The sequence below is a fragment of the Dromiciops gliroides genome, chromosome 1, assembly GCF_019393635.1.
Source record: "Dromiciops gliroides isolate mDroGli1 chromosome 1, mDroGli1.pri, whole genome shotgun sequence".
Lineage (NCBI taxonomy): Eukaryota > Metazoa > Chordata > Mammalia > Microbiotheria > Microbiotheriidae > Dromiciops > Dromiciops gliroides.
In genome coordinates, this window is record NC_057861.1 from 501,012,968 (window position 1) to 501,030,385 (window position 17,418).

The following is a 17,418-nucleotide window of genomic DNA, read 5'->3' on the forward strand; positions in this document are numbered from 1 at the left end:
CATCTCATTCAGCAGCAGGATTAGACCCCTCAGTTGCTGCTACACTTCAGTTTGAGTGAAATCTCAAAAAGAAAATTGTATAATTCCTTCTGCATCTTTGGACCCTAATGTTTTTCATTTTTATACATAGGTTCATAGTATTTCTTTTTTCAGTAGTTATCTTTTAAAATGCCAAATCAAAAAAGCCTCTCCTAATGCTTGTACTTTATCAAGTTCTATTTTTACAAAAGCTTTTATTAACATGCATAATTTTTTTTTTCTTTCCTCAGAATCTTTCATTTATATTGATGCAGATTTCCATGCTAGGGTGCCAGTGGTGGTGTGCCGAGAAAAACAAAGGTCTCAGTTTGTATCTACTGTTTATAGGCATTAAGGTCACATAGATCAACAGGCAAACGTATGTAATTGTCTTAAGTGATTCAATTGCCAAAATAAGTTGATGCATACATTAGTATTTCAGAAATTTACTATTGACATTTTCTGTATCTAGTATGTCATTTTTTTAAAAGCCATTTCTATCAAAGAAAACAGTATTGAGGGGGAAACATTTCTCACCCATTTCAATTATATGACTAAAACTGATCTGCCACTAAATTTTCCATCATTCCATTTTGGATGCATTGCACAGTAATGACACGATAGCATGAATATGGCCATCGGTCTCTCCACCCATTCGTAGTCACATAAAAAGCAACACTGACTCCTTGGTAGGTATAAATGTCTCCTTTTCTCTGCACACGTTCCCATGTTTTGTAATACATAGTTCTACTGTGTCTATTTTTAATGAGAAATTAGCTTTTTCATTCTTGTTCCTGTTTCTTAGAAACAGTTTTCAAAAGTTGAACTATGAAGTAGTTTCAGCTCAGTCAATTTTTATTAAACACCAATGATTTTCAGACTTTTATGATTATCTTAAATCTTAATTTGGGGAAAGAAAAAACAGTTCTACATCTTGAGGTTTTGTTTTGTTTTGTTTTTTTCATTGTTTTAGTGGCCTCATTTGTAAAGTGAGTGCAGGAAATGAAAATGCTTGTCTGACTACAAATCATTTGGCTGCTCTTGGAAAACTAGAACCTAAACTTGTCCCTTTGGTAATTGCATTCAGGTATTGGGCAAAGGTAAGTATGGGTCCTCTAAATCAGGGCTTCTTAAACTTTTCCACTTGGGCAACCCCTTTTCACCCTAGAAATTTTTACCCAACCCTGGATATATAGATATATAAAATAGATATACATTACCTTGTGGAAATTTATTTTGATTTGGGGGCTCTGCCTTTGGGCTGAGATTAAAAAGCCTTAGGCTCTCAGGGGTTTTTTCTGTGTGAGGGGCTAGTGTCCCTCCCCCTCCACTTCAGCTGAGCCAAAAAAGCCCCATGGGCTTTTCAGGACGCCAGCCGTCCTGGTGGAAAAAGCCCCAGCTCCCTTTGCCCTGAGAGGATCTCCCCGGGAGATCCCAGGCTTGTCCTGCCAGGCCCTAGCATAGCAGGTGCTGAGGTCCTAGGCGCGCAGCAGGGAGCACAGGCCCCTCGAGCCCCACTGGGCACAGCCCTCGTGCAGCCGGCAGATTAGCTTGGCATGTGTAAGGGCACAGGGAGCCCAAGATTTGAGGGGAGAGAAGGAACATATATAGAGGGGAGAAGACAGTAAAAGGGGGACACCGGAAGACTAGAAGGATGCTAAGGAGACTGAGGCTGTGTAAAGAGAGGGGCTGACGGAGAAGGAAAAAAGGCTAAGAGCAAGGAAAAAGGGGGGACTCCGGAGGACTAGGAGGACATGAAGTGAGACCGGAAGATTAGGAGAAGAGAAGGACTCCAGAGAAAGAGTAGCAAGCAGGGGGCTTTTCAGTGAGGGGAACGCTAGAAGAAGGTCCGTTGGTACGCAGGAGGAGGCTAAAAAGTTCCAGGCGCGGTAGGTGGAAAGAGACGCGCCAGAAAGCAGTCAGGTTGTACATTTTATTTCCCTGTATTTTTATGTTTAAATTGTATCTCATAAATAAATTCTGCCTTGATTATTTAATTAAGAGGCTTCTTAATTGTTTGCTTATCAATTTGGGAGCAGTGTGGAGAAATTTTGTAAATGGCCCATATTAAATTAATAGTAGTCAGATAGCCAGTCAAACATCCACAGATTAGTCAGAAGTCCCCAGATTAGTCCTCCAGTCAGATTAGTCCCCCCAAATTGGACCCTAGTCAGTTAAAATATTTTTACAACCTTTTAATGTTGCCAAATTTTTCATGACCCCCATATGGGATCACAACCCATAGTTTATATCCTTACATGAGGATAAATCTGCACATTCAATATGCTTTAAGTTTTTAGCCTCTTATTTTTTACTTTTTAAAACTTATATATGTATTAGAATCTGTATGAAAAATTAGTACTTTCTGGGCAAATGGAAGAGATGTCAAAAAATTTGAAGAAGGAGGCAGCTAGGTGGCACAGTGGACAGAGCACCGGCCCTGTAGTCAGGAGGGCCTGAGTTCAAATCCAGCCTCAGACACTTGACACTTACTATCTGTGTAACCCAGGGCAAGTCACTTAACCCCAATTGTCTCACCCAAAAAAAACAAAATTTGAAGAAGGAATAGAAATTTTGATATTTTCATTTCCTTAAAATCTTTTGATTTTAAATGTCCTCCCTTTTTTCAAAACCAAGGTAAATATTACATTTTAACTAAAGTTTATTGATTTGGAGCTCAAATGGGGATAAGATACATTCTGAATGTTTGAGATTTTACAGTTAGTACAATTAAAATAGTGATCAAAGAATGCTGCAAAATTTTTAAATCAAACTGAAGTGGTAGTACAATTTTTCTTTTATCATTTAGAAATGCAGATGATTATATAATCATATAAACTTGCAGTAGCTGAATAGCAGACACATGAAAGTTGCCTTTCCTATGTAATTGGCAAAACTAATAATGGACTGCCCATTGTGCCCAGCCATCAGATTAGCAGTAAATGGGGGCGGCTAGGTGGCGCAGTGGATAAAGCACCAGCCCTGGAGTCTGGAGTACCTGAGTTCAAATCCGGCCTCAGACACTTAACGCTTACTAGCTGTGTGACCCTGGGCAAGTCACTTAACCCCAATTGCCTCACTAAAAACAAAAAAAAAAAAAAACAAGCAGTAAATGGCTCATGAATTGGAATTGTTTTCATGATAGTAGTAATAGATATACTTGAATCCACCAGTGTTCTAAGAGATTTCCAGGCACCAAATTAAGCTTATTTGGTTCTTCCAAAAATGGATTTGGGTTCAAACAGAGTGAACTGGACATCTGTATGACTGTTGATGGACTTGAAACTGCTGAGGTGGAGCATTGATGGTGATGACAGAGGAATCACAATTATATAGTATCTTTTGACTTACAGAGCACTTCCCTCATGGTAACCTTGTGAGATAAACAGGAAAAAAGATTGTCATTCCCAATTTATAGGTGAGGGAACCAAGTCTCAAAGGCAAAATTTACCCAAGGTCATACAGCTAGTATGATCAGATAAGAACTAGGGTTCAAATCTAGTTCTCTCCTGAGCACTGGCCCAGTGGGTTTTACTCCCATACTACATGGCCCTGGGTGTTCATATATAATTTACATTTGTTATTAGAAATAGGAGTCAGGAAATTTTTTAAACTACAGAATACTATGCTTCAGTATGGTATTTTCCCAGATAATTGGAAATTGGGTGATGCTTCATCACCTTTGAATTGTTTACATCCTCAGAATTTGCCAAGGGCACCAAGTTATACCAAGGGCCATTCTATGAAAGTTAGAGTGATTTGGGTTTAAAGGCATAGTCAGCTAGGTGGTACAGTGGATAGAGTGCTGGGCCCAGAATCAGGAAGACTCAACTTTCCGGAGTTCAAATGTGTCCTCTGACCAGCCGGGTGACCCTGGGCAAGTCACTTAATCCTGTTTGCCTCAGTTCCTCATGTCTAAAATGAGCTAGAGAAGGAAATGGCAAACCACTACAGTATCTTTGCCCAGAAAACCCCAAATGGAGTCAGAAAGGACTTCATCGACTAAACAACAAGTTAGCTCCATTTGAAACATAATGGGATTTTTTTTTTGGTGGGGTGGGGCAATGAAGGTTAAGTGACTTGCCCAGGGTCACACAACTAGTAAGTGTCAAGTGTCTGAGGCTGGATTTGAACTCAGGTCCTCCTGAATCCAGGGTTGGTGCTTTATCCACTGCACCACCTAGCTGCCCCCACATTGGGATTTTTTTTTTAAGCCCGATTTTCAGAGCTATATTTCAAGAAATCATAAATGAAAACTATACAAGACACAAAGTAAATTGCTCAACTTTTTGAAAGTGATGGGTGCAGGGGCGGCTAGGTGGTGCAGTGGATAAAGCACTGGCCCTGGATTCAGGAATACCTGAGATCAAATCCAGCCTCAGACACTTGACACTTATTAGCTGTGTGACCATGGCAAGTAATTTAACCCCCATTGCCCTGCAAAATAAATAAATGAATGAATGAATGAATAAAAACCAAACAAGAAAATGATGGGTGGGTGGATGGATGGTTGGATGGATGGATGGTTGAATGAATGGATGATGATGATGAAGAAGAAGAAAATTTTAAAATCTAGCCCCCAAAATATTTAACAAAATATAAGCTCCCAGGTCACCACTAGTCATCTTGACTTTTGTCCTGCCACTAGACGTTGATGACTCTGGAGGAGAGAGTGAGGCTCATGACTTTGTGCAGCTTTGCCTCACTTAAATCCAGTTCATGCACAAGTCAAGACATTACCCTCATGGTGTCATTGGCTCTCTTCAAGAACAAGGACAAACAACAACAATTAGTTTCTTTCATAAAAACCAAGTTAGGTGTACAGCTGAGGGACAGTTGGTGGAACAGTGAATAAAGTACTAGACCTGGAGTCAGGAAGTTCAAATCTGGCCTCAGACACTTACTAGCTATGTGAGCTTGGGCAGGTCAAATAACATCTCTGACTCAAGTCTCCTCATCTGGAAATTGTAGGTGATTATTAGCATCTACCTCTCAGGGTTATTGTGAGGATAAAATTCTATAACTGTGAAGAGATTTACAAACCTTAAAATATAAATGCTAGCTAGCTATTATTAATAAATAATAAAAATTAATAAATAAAATAATAAATGAAAAATCTAACCTTGCCCACAATAAGGATCTAAAACAGTGACTTTTACTGTTGTAACCAGCTGAGCTTTGGACTTCAAAGCAGATCAAATCAACAAGTTCACTGAGCACTTACTATGTGCATATGACCTATTTGGTTAGGAGCCAGTGTGCTAAATTGCTTATACTTTACCCATCTGGTTTTCTTAACAGATGGTTGAAATTGATGAAGCTTATTTTTTATATGTAAACAATCTTGGAAAATGAAAAGTTTAGTGGAAATACACTCATACACTTTTTCCCCCTTTTATTTTAGCTTTGCTGTACAGATCATCCAGAAGAAGGGGGCTTACCACCCTATGTGTTTGCCCTAATGACCATTTTCTTTCTTCAACAAAGAAAAGAACCAGTTCTGCCTGTGTATCTAGGATCATGGGTAAGTTTCACTTGATTTAAAATTATGAAATTGTATCTTTAATAATAAATACATTTGCTTTGGAGCAGTTTTCTCAATTCTACCATTGAATTCATATTTCCCTTCTAGCCAGGCTAATTCAGTTCAATTAAATAGGTTTAGGTACTGGGGAACATTCAAAATTTAGAGAAGATAGCCTTACGAAATAACTAAGTATGTTAGAGATTGAATGTTCAGAGAGGAGAAGAAGGAAGACCATTGGAGTTGATCTTTAAAGATTGGTAGGAATTGAAAAAGAAGGGGAGAGGATATTCTAAGCAAAGGAAATGACTTAAGCAAAAGCACAGAAATGGACAGGTTCATTGTATGCTTAAGAAATAGAATAACCTAATTTTTCTGAAGATTAGCATACATGTTAGTGATATGAGTTATGGTGTAAAAGTTTGAGTGATGCCAGAGGCAGTGATAGCCACCAAATATTTTTGAGCAGAGGAGAGACGTGACTAGGTGGATGCATAAGGATGTATTAGAGGGGTTGGGTAGAGAATAGAGGTAGGAAGAATTGTTAGGAGACTAAGCATTTGATTATTGGCAGGTTACTTTCTGTGTAGTATATCTCTGAGGTGCCTGACTTTTATTCCCCAAAGAGACATGGAAGCATTTAAAAGTGCTAACTTTATGAGATGTGGGAAGCTGGAGCAAAGCACAGTGTCTGCCTGTGAGTCCAGACCTGCTTCAAGTCCTGCATCAGATACATTCTGGCCACATGAGCCTGATCAGTCATTTAGTCTCTGTCACAGAAACTCTTTAAGATTGTAGGTTGTAGAACTTAGGAGTTTCTCCTTACCAGGAAGAGTTCTCTACAACAATAAAATCACAGGGGTGAGTATGGGTATGAGTGGGAGTGAGGGTGGTGTGTATTCCTGAAAGAAGAGTAAAGTACACTCAATTCTAAATGTACGTACACGTAATCTAGAGAAAATATGAAATTACAGAAAGTGGTATTTTTGTGATCCTCAAGAATCCTTTATTCTCTCTCTCTCTCTTTTTTTTTTGGCAACGCACTTGGGGTTAAGTGACTTGCCCAGGGTCACACAACTAGTAAGTGTCAAGTGTCTGAGGCCAGGTTTGAACTCAGTCCCTCCTGGCTCCAGGGCTGGTGCTCTATCCACTGTGCCACCTAGCTGCCCCTAGAATCCTTTATTCTTAACTTCCAAGTTATTCATCTTGATCTGATCATGAGATCATATGATTTTATTTGGAGGGTTTGGGGTTTTTTTTGTTTGTTTGTTTGTTTCGGATCATATGATTTTAGAGCTGGAAGAGACGTTAGAAAAACTCTAGTATAATCACCTCATTTTCTCTATGTGTCTTCCAAGCTTGGCACAGTGCTTTATATGTAATAAGCATTTTCATTCATTCATTTATAAACCTGTTTCAAACTCAGGTCTTCTGATTCTACATCCAGTGCTTTTTCTTCTCTACATTCTGTTTTCTATTATGTAAAGAAAAATGCTTTCTATGTGCTTCTATAAAAAATAATATTTTATTATCATATACCTTCACATTTTATAGATATGCAAAATTCTCATAGGAATAGTAAAACCCTTTATTGTTCTGCACATAAAGGGAAAGAAGGACATGTGCACATACACTCCAACTTTGTCTTTCTTTTTTCTCTTTCCCTCATCCCTTCTTTCCACTGAGCTGAACTGAACTAGAGATGTTGGGCTGAATTAGATTTCATTGAGGAAGGCCCTGAGATTTTCAGCCTTCCAGAACTAATCCTACTCATTTGAACTCAATTTGAATCAGGATAAGCAACGCTAGATTTAATAAAGAGGCGTTCCTGTGTTCTCATCCCAGATGCTGTTTTAACTCACCAACTAAATGCTACTGGGACTTGTGTCATCTCAGCATTCAATCAGAAGTTTTCTCAGGTCTTTTACAGTTTTTATGATTATAATTTATTTGGTACTGGCAGTTTACTCTGAGCTTTAAAAATGCAGGGTCAAGGGGGAAGCTAGGTGGCGCAGTGGATAAAGCACTGGTCCTGGATTCAGGAGGACCTGAGTTCAAATCCGACCTCAAACACTTGACACTTACTAGCTGTGTGACCCTGGGCAAGTCACTTAACCCTCATTCCGCCCCCCCCCCCAAAAAAATTGCAGGGTAGGTTACTAATACCGGGGTTAGTATATAATATTCAGTGACATGGAAGTTCCCATCAGTTTTACATAAATGACAAAGTAGAAAAACATTTCTTAGAAAAGTACTTTCACTTTCCTTTTCTCCTATTTCCTAAAGATCCACTGCCTTCCTGTTTTCCTCTGGTTATCCAAAGTTCCCTCCTCCACCTCAGTTTTCCTTTCTTTCTTTTCTTTTTTTTTTTTTTTTTTTTTGGTGGGGCAATGGGGATTAAGTGACTTGCCCAGGGTCACACAGCTAGTAAGTGTCAAGTGTCTTGAGGCCGGATTTGAACTCAGGTACTCCTGAATCCAGGGCTGGTGCTTTATCCACTGCTCCACCTAGCTGCCCCAGCTTTCCTTTCTTAATCACAACTCCCATTTCCCAAGTAGTGCTATTCTCAGCAAGATTTTGATTGAGTGATAAAATAAAGTTATCACAGTGAATTATGAATAACTCATAATCTTAAATATCCTATTAGCTATTTGCATTAAAGGAGGGAAGGGGAGAAAACTTCTTAATCCACATGAATTTCTAGTTGATTCTTCCACTTTCTAGGCCATTGATTAACTAGTCCATCGAGGAATAAAATAGATAGTGTGTAATATTTAGTATAGTTATCCCTTCCAAATAACTAGGAATAGGGGAATGGTGCCCCCACAATCTGGAAAATCTGCATAACATTTTTGTCCCTCCTTTGTACCTGAGAAGTCTGAATTTTATCTTTTTTCTTTTATGGGGTATTTACAGTACCTTATTGTAAAATTTGGGTGAAGTATTTGGTCATAGCATCTGTGTTGTCTGCTGGCCTTCGCGTGTCATCGGTGCTTCCACAAAATTTCCCAGAAGTTCCCATTTGATTTCTTATGCCAACCCACGAAGCTGAAACTGCAGTGGGGAAAGACAAAAAAGAGTTATACATCTTTATGAGTCTCCCCTTTATTAGTCCTTTTAGCCTTACTTTTTAACTTTAATAAAAGGTTTATGTGAAATGAGTCTTTATAAGGCTCCTTTCTACAACTAATGTTTCCAGTTGGTGCCACTTTAAAAAAAAAATACTTCAAGTAAGAAAGCAGTACACTGAGAGCCACCATTTTCCCACATATGTTAAAAAATCTTTGTAGATAGCTCACCAAGATTCCTTAGGACACTCTTTATATTCTGTAATGGAATTTTTTGTTGAATACACTCTAGCAATTATTTATATAAGATTTGTAAGCATTGATATAACAGTAAACACAGTTTTAACTTTGTTATTATTGTATTTGTCCTGTTTTCCTAGATTGAAGGATTCTCGTTGAACAAACTAGTAAATTTTAACCTTAAAGAAGTTGAAAATGATTTGGTGGTTTGGGAACAGACTACTTCAGCAAGAGATGACGAATCATCTAAGGAAACATCTTTTAAAAGAGGAAAGGTCTGAACTCATTTTTATCTCCTTTTATTATTAAACTGAAAAACTTGGTCAGTTTTTCATTAACCAAGAGGTGGTTTTTCATTTTATGGATTTTTTAGGTTTCTTCCACATTCTTTTATTCTTAGTTTTGTTTTGTTAATCTCATTGGTTGGCATTTTTGAAAGAGGATGAGAAGAAGAGGTAAAATTCAAGTAATAAACCAATATATTTAAGACAGCAATGAGAGAAATGTTACATGGCATTTCAAGATTAATTTTCTTACATTTCTGCCATAATGTTATGGCTAACATACCAACAGTCATTTGGATTTAGAAGCAAGACTAAGATGATCTTCAAGTAGCTAGAACACAGGGAAAATCTGGGCTCCAGGCCCAGCCTGGTTACTAACTTTAACTCATTAAAGCTCTTTCATTTTCTGAGGTGAAATGAGATTACCTACAGGCAAAACTCTTGACTTCTAGGTTTGAGTAATAAAATCTATAATAACAATGAAATACATAAACATCCTTTGAAGAAGCCTTCTGAGAAAAAGCATGGCATAATGGACAGAGTTCCCATCTCAAAATTAGGGAGACCTCTGTTCAAAAATTGCAAGTCACTTAAACCTTTTAGTGACCCAGACAATACTCTGACTGAGGTGCAGAGCAGGTACTACCAGTCTTCGTTTGTAGAGAGACTCCCTCATACCAATTGAAAAAGCTTTACTTAGAGCTGTCTATATCAGTCTTTTCAACCTTAATGATTAATTTTAATAAAAGGTTTGTGCAAAAGGAGGTGAAAAATAATAAGCAAAATGTTACTTGTTATTTGTGGCTTAGTTTTCTTCCTTCTACTTTTGTCACCTGCTAAAATGGTCTCCCCATTTTGAAAGACCAATCTTCCATAATATTTTTTGAATATCAAAGTACAGTTTCTCTTTACAGGTTTAAATGAGGTTGAGAGAGACACAGAAACAAAGAGAAATTATACTATGAATTATAACAACTATGAACTTGGGTTCATAAAAAACTTGGGTTCAGATCCCTCATCCGATAATACATAATGCCTATATAACCATGGGCAAGTCACCTAACTTGTCAGTGCTAAAGGAAACTCTCTAAATCACAGATAAGTTAGTGAGATAGATCGATAGATAGATTGATCATTATTTCTGTAGGTATTCCTACACTTATGAAATCACAAACCTTGACCCAAAGCACCTAAAACTGTTATATGAAGAGTCCTACAGTTTCTAATTGCCAAGGATCCCAGAGGTCATCTAATCCAAAGCAAGCTAGTAGGATCCATTCCCTCCTATAACTTCCTGGAAAGCAGTCTTTCATTCTCTGCTTGAAGACCTCCATTGATAGGAAACTCATTACATAAGGCAGTCCATTCCACGTCTAAGGAGTTCTGATCCTTAGGAAATTTTTCCTTATATTGGACCAAAATTTGCCTGCTTATAACTTCTACCCATCGGTCCTTAGTTCTTCCCAGTGGGACAATTCTTTAAATGTTTGAAAAAAGCAAAAGGACAGTAGTAATAAAAAACCTAAATAAATAGTTGGATTTGGGTGTGTAAGGGGCTAAAATTTTACTAAGTATACAATTACTTTTGTGAAAAACCAGAACATATTTAAATACAAGTTAAAACACAACACAATCTTAAAGAAAACTTTAAAAAAAAAAACTTTTACAAATATTCCCCTCTTTTTTTTTTTGGAATATGCTTATCAAAAATAATACTTTTAGAATCAATTTACACTTGCCATGGCAACCAATTTGCCAGGGAAATAGAGTTCTATCAAATAATCAGTTGAGAGAAAAAAATAACAAAAACAAACAACTCAGAATATGGAAGCACAATACTCCCAGAATTAACGTTGTATTATGAAATCAAAAGCATCTTGCATTGTTTCAAAATTAGAGAGATGCATAGAAGTTAATACACATGGAAGAATAAAAGACAATGAAATGCAAACTAGGGAAATCTAAATGAATATAAACTTAACATTAATAAGAGGGGCAGCTAGGTGGCGCAGTGGATAGAGCACCGGCCCTGGAGTCAGGAGTACCTGAGTTCAAATCCGGCCTCAGAAACTTAACACTTACTAGCTGTGTGACCCTGGGCAAGTCACTTAACCCCAATTGCCTCACTAAAAAAATTAAAATTAAAAAAATAAATAAATAAAACATTAATAAGAGTATTACAAAATATAAACTTGATCACAAGACTATAAAAAGCTTTTACAAATATTCTCCCTTTGTTTTAAAAAAAAAAACCAAGTATAAAACACAATCTCAAAAGCATGAAAATCTCTATGAAAATAAACCCATACCATTAATTTCAAAATGTAGATGTAATAGCATAGAAATCCTATGTAACCTCTGAACTAACATTATTTCTCTGAGTGAATTTAGAGCACTTTTGATTCCAGTATCTAAAATCCCCAATACTCATATTAATACCTTGCTGCTTACTTCTACATTTCTGTAAAATATGTCTTCTTGAAATATGATGATGATTGTCATTTTTATTCAGCTTAAGTTTGTCTTCTTTAACCCCTCCATATTGTCTGTCGGTCCTTTCATATAAATGCTTTATAAGGTTACTAATTAAAGACAAAAGCAGATTAGCAAAATTATGAACAAAAAGAGCATATCTGGGATTTAAAGGGTTTTTCCAAGGTTGGTTTCAGGGAACCATAGAAGTTCAAGTCAGAATCACAGCCAGGCTGGGGAAGGGCTGAAGCTAATAACTGAGTAGAAGCTGCAAATGTAAGTAAAGAAAGCTGCGCATGCACATTAGATCTCTGGACTTCCCTGGCAGGAGGATTAAGGGGCTTGACCAAGGGAGTGGTAGGAGGTGGGGGAAAGGGTGGGGTCCAGAGAGGAGGGGAGGGACCAGGACAATTTGAATCATACTTGGTTTTGAACTCAGGACTGGAAAGGCTTCTAGAGGCTGTGTCGTGGCCTCCAGGCATACAAAATTAGAGAACCTCTTAGCATAAGAATTTGAAAAAAATGCAGGAGTCAGAGGTTTCTCTGAAAAACCATGGTTGAGAGAGGGGGCTATTTTTATATTTTCTTGTGTGAACACCTTGCTTGTTGTTCTAACAAATTTAAACAGAAAACAGCAGGTACTTTAGCAGTAGTTCAGATTTAAAGGGACAGGGTAGGGGAAATTTCTTACCCAACCAGAAGATCCGAAGATGGAGGTTTCAGCTTTCCTCTTTGTGGTCAGCCATCTGTAAGGGGCTAAAATTCTAGCTAGTCTGTCTAAAATATCTAATGAGTAGTCGCCAATAAATTATAAGCTTTAGCAAGAGTTAGACTTTTAAGCATTTATTAAGGAGAGTAAGAATTTGGTAAAGAGAGAGAGAAAGGCCTAGATTCCTCTATCTATTAAAGGGAGAGAGCATTTCGTGCTCCACTCTCCACCAGAGTCTTCACGAAAAAAAAGCGAGAGCCCCAGCCTCGCCCCCTCTTCCTCCCCCAAGCCAACGTCACTTCCTGATGCCAAAGAAAAGCCACATGGTCTTGCCCTCAGAGGCCTTCTCCTCATGGTGGAACTTTCCTACAGTAAATCTCCAGCAGGTGGCGTCATTCCAATCATTACAGGTGTTTTGTACAAATTTGGATAGCTGAATTATGTAAGAGAAAATCCTTGCATTTTTCTTTCAATGGATACATCCAGGTATATATATATATATATATTTTAAAATCCAAACCTTTTGATCAGAAATTAACTGACATCAAAACTAAATATCCAACCATAAATACAATATCCTTATAAATTTGAGTAGCCTAGAATCCTATTTCTTTTTTTTTCAGTACCCACTTCAGAGGTATTGATGGCCTAGGCAGGGAACAGGACTGAGAATGTTAGCACCTCTTACACAATCCTTGCTGTCTTCACTGCATTTCATAAATTGAGAGTAGCAAATGTGGCTAAAGTGACTGTTTTTTAGCAAACACAGCCAGGAGTGACACAGGAGTAGCTGTTGTTGAGAGATTGCCCATGCAATAACTTGACACAGTAACAATGTAGTGTTTACAAAAGAACTTTACAGACACTTCACATTTCTCCTAAGTCCAATTCCAGTTTCCTTCCCACTATTCCAGGCTGTCTTGATAAGATTCCTATTCTATCTAAAGTATAATAAAAACCAGTTACTGATATAGAGCTTAATTTTTTTGTAGTCAGTTTAAGGTTTACATGAAAGGATTTGCACATTCATACCTTCCCTTAGTTTTCATTTTGTTAAAACTGAATTTGTATAATTTTGTTTTATCTGATTGTTTGGACATATGTAATAATGAAAATTTGTTCTTTTTGATATTAATAGGTTCCATTGATATTTGACGTAGAAAACCAGTGTTCTGCACCAGTTGGGCAGCTCTGGGTGGAATTGCTTCGTTTCTATGCTTTAGAATTTAATTTGGGTGATTTGGTCATCAGTATACGTGCCAAAGAAGCTATATCTCGTGAAGCAAAGGATTGGCCCAAAAAGCGCATTGCTGTGGAAGGTATCCAGATTTTTCCCCTAAAAAAAACCCTAAAAACAAGTGCAGATCTAACAGCATGTACTTTATTTCAGTCTTCTTTCAGCACCTTCATGCAAGGTATACCAGAACCCAGCAGTAAAGTAAACAGTCAGGATCCTCCTTGTACTAGAGCTCTAAATGTCATTTAGCTCAGTACAGTCTCATCTCACTTTTTAAAAACTGTAGCACAGGCAGTATCCTAATTACACATTCACAAAATTTAAATGATTCCTTAAAGTTTTAAAAAAAAAAAAAAGCAAAACCTGACTATAAATCTTTACTTCTAGGTTCAGTTTTCCCCATTTTATATTAATTGATTAGTTTCATGGACTCCAGCAGTTTGTAGGCATGTTGTATTTTTATGAAGCCTCTAGTAATATTTTAAATGTATGCATATATTATTTTGCATAGGGCTCATTAAACCAAATCTACATTGCAGTGAAACACACTGATATATTTAGTAGGCATTGGAAAGTGGGCTGGCCTCTTAAACCATTTTCAACTTTTAGATGTTAGGCCGTTCCATAGATGAAGCTCATATAGAAATCTAAATTTTGCCCCTTTAAAAACATTTTTAAGAACTTCCTTATAATTATAGCTGAAGGAATCTTCAGTATGGAATTCCCTTATTTTTGCTTGATTTTTTTTTCAAGCTTTATGTTGCATAAAAGGGTTTTTTGCATTTTGCATAAAATTCTGTGTGCAGTCATGGGGATCTCACATTTTTAAACCCTCCCCTGCAGTTTCTCTGGCTCAGCTCTTCTGGCCAATTGCCTACCCTGCTGGAGTTTTAGGGGAGGAGAGCAGATTGTGAGAAGTGGTGTCTCCTCCTCGTGCCTCCCTCTCACCCCTGGAATTCAGTCCAGCCAGTTCAGTGATGGGGCTTCACAGGGCGGAAGAGTGGAGGTAAGCTTTACAAAGTGACTGGCTGAGTGGGGGAGGCAGAGAGAGCCCTCAGCAGAGCTTTTCAGTGTAGGATGTAGTCCCTAAAGGCTTAAGAGCCAGATCGATCATTTCTTTTCCACTGCCACTATCACATAACTAAATAAGGAAGGGATACTGGTGTTGTACAAGGTGGGTTGGTTATGAGAGAGAATTTTGACATTTGGAGTTTCTTCACGTGAGAGATTTCTTCCTTTGAGAAATGACATTTTTTCCCCTCCATCTTGACTCCCAAATGAAAATAGCCACACTTAAGATATAGGATTTATTTTGCCTGGTTTATTGTTGCTTTTTAATCTAAAATACATTGATTGTTTTCAAGGTAAAATATAAAGCTATTGCATTTTTTGTTGTTACAGATCCATACTCCGTTAAAAGAAATGTTGCAAGAACCTTGAACAGTCAACTGGTTTATGAATATATCCTTCATTGTTTAAGAGCAACATATAAATATTTTGCTATCCCACACAAAAAAGCAACAAAGACTACTCCCCAAAAGCCTCTGAATATAAATCTAGATGCATCTCAAACATCTAAACACCAAGAAGATGATGTAAAGCATGACCCTGAAGTACAAGTAATAAATAACAAAATCATGGTTCTGGGTGACTGCATTGATGCTACCAATACTGTAGAAAACTCCAAGGAACATCAGAGAAATACTATAAAGATATTTGATGGTTTTGAAAGCCCAAAAGAGGAGCCAGGAGATGTTCAAGTTGGGATGAATCAAGGAGACTTAGATTGTATCATTGAAGAAGTGATTTTGGATGACTCTGAGGATTTCAAACCACACTATGAAGAAACAGAAAGTGGAAATGAGGAAGAGGAGGAAGAGGAGGAAGAACTTGGCATAAGACAAGACTGGGAGAAAAATTCGACAACTGTGGATCAAGAATTGGATGAAGACGGTGAGAACGGAGAACTGTTTGTCCGTGCCGATGACCTTGACGTGGAGACTGACAGCATTTCAGATTTAGAGAGTTCACAAAACATTACAATAGCTGAAAGGGACGACTTCGTTACTATGGATGACAAGGCTGACATAGATGAGGAAAGCACAGACGGTACAGATGAATTAGAAGACTCAAATGATGTTGCACATTCTGTCCAGGGCCAGACATCAGAAATCACTAATTCAGATGATGAAGAAGAGGACGAAGAAGAAGCCAGGCATGCCATCAATGAAAAGGGTGGCATTACTATACGAGATGAGTTGGACACACACACTGGATATGGAGATGAGGACGCCCTCTCTGAAGAGGATGGAATGGTTGTTCCTGTTAAATATGAAGATTTGAAAGAAGCTAGAAGAAATATAGGTGAACCCTTGCTAATGGAATTAAGTGAAAAGCATCCTCTTAAGGAAGAGAATGTATGTGAGGAAGATTCAGCTGTAGATCACTTGGACCTATTCTATGAATTTAGTAAGCCTGTCTTCACCAAGGGCAAGGTAAAAAAAAATAAAATAACTTCCAAAGAAACAGCTTGGATTTTTTTTTGTGTGTATATAAATTTAGTTTTCATTTAGTAGAACATGCTTAGTGTTGGTAGTAATTAATTATTGATTTGATCTTTAACCCCAGCTTAACCAAGCTTCATCCTAGTTCTTAGCACTCCCCCCATTAAAAGTTGTTAAATATTCCAATTATACCACACTGTACCCCACCCCTAATGACAGTGTCTCTTTGAGGGAGTTAAAAGTAGAATACTTTGCTAGAAAAGGTTAGGAACCTCCATGTCAGAAAGTACATTTAAGTCTTTTGACTCTTCCCTTTTCCCTTTCACGTAGCCTCCTACTGTAGTATGTAGTTTGTGCAAGCGAGAGGGCCACCTAAAGAAGGATTGTCCCGAAGACTTCAAAAAAATTGAACTGGATCCTTTGCCACAATTAACACCCAGATTTTCAAATATCTTAGATCAAGTTTGCATCCAGTGTTACAGTAAGTTGTCAACATTTTCTTACTCATTTCTAGGAACATTAAAGTAGGCTTCAAAAAATGAGCAAACTAGGTGATGGCTTAAAATATTGAGAAATAACAATATCCGTTTATTAATCTTCACTTATTTTCATTTCTAACTCTTCTGGTATTGGGTTCATTATAAAGATTTCTTTAATCTTTAGGGTTCCAAGCTTCAACTGAAAGAAGTAAAATACAGCAAAACTTTTGATAATATTTTCATTTTAAGCATTATAAATAACTAATCAAAACAGTTTCTTTGTTTTACCAGTATTTTTTAATTAACAAAAATTGGTTTTATCTCCCTCTCATCCCACCACATACCTGCCTTCCCCCCTGCCCCCCAAAAACAAACTCTTGTAGCAAATATACAGTCAAGCGAAACAAATGCCCATATTAGACATGTCCAAAAAATATATCTCATCCAGTCACCTCTCTGAAAGGAAGTGGGTAGCCTTCATCATCAATCCCCTGAAATCATAGAAGGTTGTTCAGAGTTCAGAGCTGTTCAAAACAGACCATCTTAACAAAATCATATTCTGAAAGTTTCAGGCTGATCTATCTAAGCCACCCTTATTGGGGGGGGGGGGGAGAGGAGGCAATTGAGGTTAAGTGACTTGCCCAGGGTCACATAGCTAATAATTGTCATGGGTCTGAGACCGGATTTGAATTCGGGTCCTCCTGAATCCAGGGCTGGTGCTCTATCTACTATGCTACCTAGCTGCCCCCACCACCCTTTTTTTTTTTTTTAGTGAGGCAATTGGGGTTAAGTGACTTGCCCAGGGTCACACAGCTAGTAAGTGTTAAGTGTCCGAGGCCAGATTTGAACTCATGTACTCCTGACTCCAGGGCCAGTGCTCTAG

The 17,418-nt window shown here is 37.8% G+C and overlaps 1 protein-coding gene across 3 annotated transcripts in view; it reads left to right on the plus strand.

The window, feature by feature from the left end:
- Window positions 1-17,418, plus strand: part of TUT7 (terminal uridylyl transferase 7) — a 91,738-nt gene that overhangs the window by 29,896 nt on the left and 44,424 nt on the right. For all 3 annotated transcript variants that reach the window (XM_043981620.1, XM_043981611.1, XM_043981605.1), the window contains exons 8-14: window positions 270-339; window positions 992-1,118; window positions 5,423-5,542; window positions 8,991-9,125; window positions 13,454-13,634; window positions 14,954-16,047; window positions 16,387-16,537. In XM_043981620.1, coding sequence (XP_043837555.1) covers window positions 270-339; window positions 992-1,118; window positions 5,423-5,542; window positions 8,991-9,125; window positions 13,454-13,634; window positions 14,954-16,047; window positions 16,387-16,537 — 1,878 coding nt within the window. The remainder of the gene's footprint in view (window positions 1-269; window positions 340-991; window positions 1,119-5,422; window positions 5,543-8,990; window positions 9,126-13,453; window positions 13,635-14,953; window positions 16,048-16,386; window positions 16,538-17,418) is intronic.